The following is a 6000-nucleotide window of genomic DNA, read 5'->3' on the forward strand; positions in this document are numbered from 1 at the left end:
TCCCTCTGGAGATCAACCCATCTGTAAACCGCATTGAAGACTTGGAAGAACTGGCTTATAGCAAGCCTCTATTACCTGATGGAAAATACTTATCTATTTACCAACACACACATGGACACATACATGCATACACACATGATACACCATACAGACACGCCCACACATCTACACACATAGACACAAGTGAATACAGACAGAGACACGCAAAGACACAAAACACACAGACCAACAAATTCACACTCGTGCGTAAACACATATATGTACGGATACACTCTCACAAACATGCACACATAATGTATCTCACTCCTTAAACACCCACCCACCACCACCCACACACACACACACGCACACAGTCTAGCTCTCGCTCTCTCATGCACACACCTATACCCATGGCACTGCAACCGGTTGCTGACCTCAGCTTAAATGGTCGCTCACCTGCGGACACACAGCCACACACACATTTATCCTCCGACGTAACCTGTGGTCTCCTCCCTGCACCCTTCTATGTATCATTCCAATATCTCTCATCACCCATCTATATCACATCTTCCCACTCCCACCAAGGGAGCTGCAGGAGAGGAGACAGGGAGAGATGGAACTGCCAGTCACCTGTCTCTGAAACGCCTGCATGTGTACCCGATTCACATCAAAGTGGCATATCTCGCTTAACTATCACACACACGGTGGTATCATCAGTTCATGCCTTTGATGCGACGTAGTTGGCGTGTCAACGAAACGACAGCAGCTCTTCAGTTCTCTAGAATTTCACCTGGTCTTGTTCTCCTCAGACCAGAGGAAATGTCAAACTGTCGAACCAACAATTGGTGGGTGCGAAATTAACGCTGTTTGATTTAGCACACATCCCAGAGGGGAACGGACAAAAAGAACAGAATGAATAGAAGAACAGAAAGATCTGATTAAATACGAGGGACACCTGTCCAAATGTCCCAATGTTAGTGAATTCTGTTTTCCACAAGAGGTTTCACAAGGTTATTTGGGGTCATTTTATCAGGGTGGGAGTAGTGTGTGTGTGTGTGTGTGTGTGTATGTGAGTCTGTCTGTCTGTGTGTATGTGTGTGTTTGTGTGTAGGCTATGTGTGTGTGTGTGTGTGTGTGTGTGTGTGTGTGTGTGTGTGTGTGTGTGTGTGTGTGTGTGTGTGTGTGTGTGTGTGTGTGTGTGTGTGTGTGTGTGTGTGTGTGTATGTGTGTGTTGTGTGTAGGCTATGTGTGTGTGTGTGTGTGTGTGTGTGTGTGTGTGTGTGTGTGACGTGTGTGTGTGTGTTTGTATTTGTGTGTATGTGTGTGTTTGTGAGAGAGAGAAAGAGTGAGAGAGAGGTTTGTGATGGGTGTGTGTGACGTGCCTGAGACTGTATGGATATGGTTGGGTGAATACACTTTCAGGGAACGGTGTTAAGCGGTAGGGGAGATGGTGGAAGGGAAGTGTATTTGTATGGATTTTTGTTTACTCTTGCCTGCGTGTGCACACTGTGTTTGGATGTGTGTGTGTGTGTGTGTGTGTGTGTGTGTGTGTGTGTGTGTGTGTGTGTGTGTGTGTGTGTGTGTGTGTGTGTGTGTGTGTGTGTGTGTGTGTGTGTGTGTGTGTGTGTGTGTGTGCTTGTTTGCTTGTTTGAGTCTAATTGTATGTATGTAGCTTGGTTTGATCGAGAAAGCCAAACCCAGGTAGACCTGGATCAGTTAAAATACAGGTGAATGCAAATTATCTTCATGTTGTTTTTGAAAATAATTGAATCCCACAAATATATTTTAGGGAATTATGTATCAGTAGATGTATTATCACTAATATGTGCGTTGGTAGTCGATGGTGCAGTTGATCACTTTCCTCAAGGATGCCTTCAGGTACACCGTTGGAAATGGGATTTGAGGGTTAGGGTTTATTTACGAAAGGCAATTTTAAGCATTATGGCGATTTTGGAACTCACTTAAATGTTTTTGGGAATTAATAAGTAACCATCAAAAACGGAAGACTTTCCGGTCAATCATCATCTTCCCTTTGTCTGATAAAAAAGCTATAATTTGCATCGTCTTGAGCGATCAAAAACATACACGCACGCACGCGCTCATTCATTAAGCTCATAATTCTCAGCTCATGGCTTGTCCTAATAAAATGGTGCATGTTTCAATTGCCATTCTACAGGTTAATTACGAACATATAAACACTTAAAACGTTCAAAATGCAGGAAGGGAAATTATTGTATTTATTCATTGGTATTCTGCTTAATAGAATAGCCACCAAAGACATCCAACCAACTAGGACCCCGATATGATCCGGCTCACATCGCCACCCGAGTCTATTAACGTGTTCCCACCGGTCACGCAATGCAATTGATTAACTTCCAATAAATGCCACCTACCTTTGTATAGATTAGAAGTGGTGATGCCAGCTGTGTCTTGAACCGGTGACGCGCACAAGACGTGCAGAAGAGCGACCAGAAAAGCAAAGTTAACGAAGCGCCAGTTTCTCATGTTGCCCGACCAGGGTCCGACTTTGTTATAGTAAAATAATCATGCTACAGACCATGTCCCGGCGATAAACCTGGCAAGATAGCTGTAGTCATTAAAAGAAAAGTTCCTATGGATTTTTGGTAAGAATACACTTCGGGCTAAACACTCAAAAGAAGAGGGTTCTAAACAACTTTTTGACGTTGCATGTTCCAACCGCGATTTGTCCGAATGAAGTCAAATACAGTCCACTATATAGACAGGCGAAGTTGTGCCAATACACTTAGGAGATGTGATGAGATACACAGCTGAGAGAGAAGGATGTGACAGAAGTACACTGGGGTAGTCGCACCCACCAACCCCTTGTATCGAAGGAGCAGCTTGAGAAGCACGCTGCCAGAGAGTCCGAGTCTGTTGGGTCCTAGCGCCGGTCACAAAATACCCCACTTACCTGATGTAGATTTTAATAAGCAATGCCCGACTGTGTTTTTTGCAGCTCTTCTGTGGAACATTTAAGACTTCATTAGGACATTCTAAATATTTGACCCACCTATGTCTAGCATAGCCCCTTCCTTTAAGTGATTTTGCTCTGGCTGTCATGAGTAGTATTCACCAGAACAAAAGCAACGTGTGCTTTCAACCGTATAGGCCTATTTATGATGTATAGGTATACAAGCCTCACATAATTAACCATAGGCTTTTGTTTCCATCACAAGCTATGTATTTCTATCATTAACTGACCTCACAACGCAGTCTTTTCAAACCTAGGACAATGCCTCTCCTACAGCATTGGTGGTAGGCTATACTTTGGATTTTCCTAAGGACTCTTATGATTACAATATCATCTGTTATGTTTAAATAATAATACAAATCTATCTAAACAATAGATGCCGTGGGTGAACTGAATGACGTCTCCCGCCCAGCGAGAGTTTAGTTTAGTAACTAAAATTGCTACCAGATTATTAAGGCAAATTAAGATATTTTATCTTATTTCTGGAGTTCTATTCGGTTTTATATGGCAGCGTTTGGGTCCCTAGGTTCTTAGCGCCTTTATTTGATCCTCTGATGTATGATGTAACATGTGCTCGATCGTCTTCCATGAAAAGCCTTCCAATGACACCTCCAAAGTGCTCTGCTCCATCATTGATTTACAGAAAGGTCATTCTATATAGCTTCAATGCGAAAAAGCTTGTTTATTCAAGATGTTAGGAGATGCCAGTATTTATTTGCATTGTAAATAATATATTAACATATGGAGTGATTGCATTTTATATTCAAGGTTAAATATACTTCTACTTCATCGAATACATCCATTAATCTATGTTGGCAAGGTTATTGTGGTTTGGTTGGCGCTATGTCCTTTTTTTTATCCAATATTTAAATATCGAACATTTGTTGTGTAATACCTAATAGTAAGTAAATACATAGGAATGTAGGAATAGGTATAAATCCTGATCATACAGTTTGTGCTATATAAAAGTTAATACGAACAGTACTAATGATGATATGTCAAGGTGCATGTGGATATATCATGACACATGGAACATGGTTTAAAATGATACACTCGATTGGTCCTCATTGGTCCTGGTTCATCTTTGTAAAACCTGCTCCAGAAGTCTCTGAAACAATAGGAAACACAAAAAAATAATGCCAATTACTTGATTGATTGATGGATGGATGAGACATTGATAGATGATGGACAGATTCTCTCATGAGTGTCTGTGAAGAAGCTAGATCGATCCTCCACACTTATCCGTGCCTTCGACCATGAAAGGATAATCTTTCCCACTGAGTCCCATCAGTGGGAACCCAGCTTCTAACAGGACCTGCTGCGGCTTCTTAATGAGCTTTAACCTTTGCGCAGGCTCATTACCATCCCTACCGACATGGTGCTTACTGATCCCACAGCCACATTGCGATCACCTCATGAGAGTAAAGCACCCTCTTCTACCCAACGCAAACAGGCTCCTTTAAAAAACCCTGTGTTGCAAGGCTCCTCCATGTCAAGTGCAATCAACCTATTTGCATATAGGTCTAGAGACCTTCAGATGCCCATATTATGCAACACCCCCCTAACCCTAGGACCTCTTAAGGGCCCTAAGGAAACCCTCATTATCAAGGAAGAAACCTGCAGAAGGAACACAGAAGAGGGATCCCCACTTAAGGGAAGGTTAGGGGTGCAAGAGGGGTTAGGGGGCATACGTAATGGTGTCCTCAAACAAAGCAGAAACAACAGTTCACTTATTTGTTAGTTGTTTGACAAAAGTTGATTTGTAAAAAGTTTATTTCAGTCGGTGTGGTTCGCTGAAGCTGTATTTTCTTCATAGCAGTGAGGTATCTATGAATCAATAGGAGGAACACATTAACCTAATGGGTATAGGCAAGGTGAGGCAGGATTCATATTTTGTAACATTTCAGTCTGCACCACCTACCACTATTAATGACATATTTTTCTTGTAGAAAGCCATTTAATGAGATCCTATTGTCCTAGCATCAGTAACAAGTTCATACTCTTTTCAGATATGTTGTGCTGTAATTACTGGCAATAAACCAAAGCATTACACAGCACATTTTGGTGATTAATATGTTTCCATCTAGCGCTGCAGCACCTCCTGGAAAAGTATCCTTGGAAATAGTGATTAAAGTTAAGCTATTAGATGGTCAAATACCCGTGCTATTCCAGTTCATTTCCCCTTCAATAAATTATACACATACCTCACAATATAATCTTCATTACACCTCTATAGGCCTATAACAGATAAGCAGAGCTCTGCGATAAGCAAAATCATGATTAAAAGGCACAGGGCTTTCCCCTTGCACTTCTAACAACGGGTCTGTCGTTAAGTAATAGCTTCTTTAATTAGGGCGTGAATACGATTTAAGTAAATGGTTTTCCATATCGGGTTAAGGCAACCGCTTTTTTAGACAAACGACCAGAGGAATCGTTGTATTATGAAGTCAAACACTGGCCTCTGGTGGCAAATCACCGAACTTGTAGTTAATCGCTATACACACAGAATCTACAGATATACATTGTCCCTGGGTAACTACAGTACGTACATGCTTAAACAGGTCACCATCAATACTTTTTATTTTATTTGTTTGTGCATTTGTGTCTTTCTGATTCTTATTTTAGCTCCCCTGAAACCTTTCCATTCGAAAGATTCATAGTTACCCCAATCTAGTTGTCACTTTGGATGACACTTAGGATACAATCTTTTGCTGATCTGCCAAATAAAAATGTACGGTCTTTATTATGCATGCACTATGCAAAAATCAAGTGTTTATTTTCTGATTTCCACTTTTTTTCACTTTTTATCAACAGTGCACTTTCGCAACAATAGGCCTACATGCCAGACTAACGTCATTCGTAGCAACAATAATAATTGACTGTCTTTATAAAGCACTCTTCAAGGCACTCTGAGCGTTTTATAGAGCGAGGTCATAGTAATAATAACTGCTCAAACAGTGCGGAGGACCTTTACCTTTTTAAAGAGTTCTGCACGCAGTCTGTTGGACTGTGAAACTGCCTTTTTCCTT

General features: G+C 41.3%; 1 protein-coding gene across 1 annotated transcript in view; it reads right to left on the reverse strand.

Annotated features, from left to right (window-relative positions):
- Positions 1 to 2800, reverse strand: part of LOC130404192 (disintegrin and metalloproteinase domain-containing protein 12-like) — a 46547-nt gene extending 43747 nt beyond the window's left edge. The window contains exon 1 of the mRNA XM_056608839.1: positions 2373 to 2800. Coding sequence (XP_056464814.1) covers positions 2373 to 2484 — 112 coding nt within the window. The 5' untranslated portion in view covers positions 2485 to 2800. The remainder of the gene's footprint in view (positions 1 to 2372) is intronic.
- Positions 2801 to 6000: the final 3200 nt, after the last annotated feature.

Source organism: Gadus chalcogrammus, chromosome 15, assembly GCF_026213295.1.
Source record: "Gadus chalcogrammus isolate NIFS_2021 chromosome 15, NIFS_Gcha_1.0, whole genome shotgun sequence".
Classification (NCBI taxonomy): Eukaryota; Metazoa; Chordata; class Actinopteri; order Gadiformes; family Gadidae; genus Gadus; species Gadus chalcogrammus.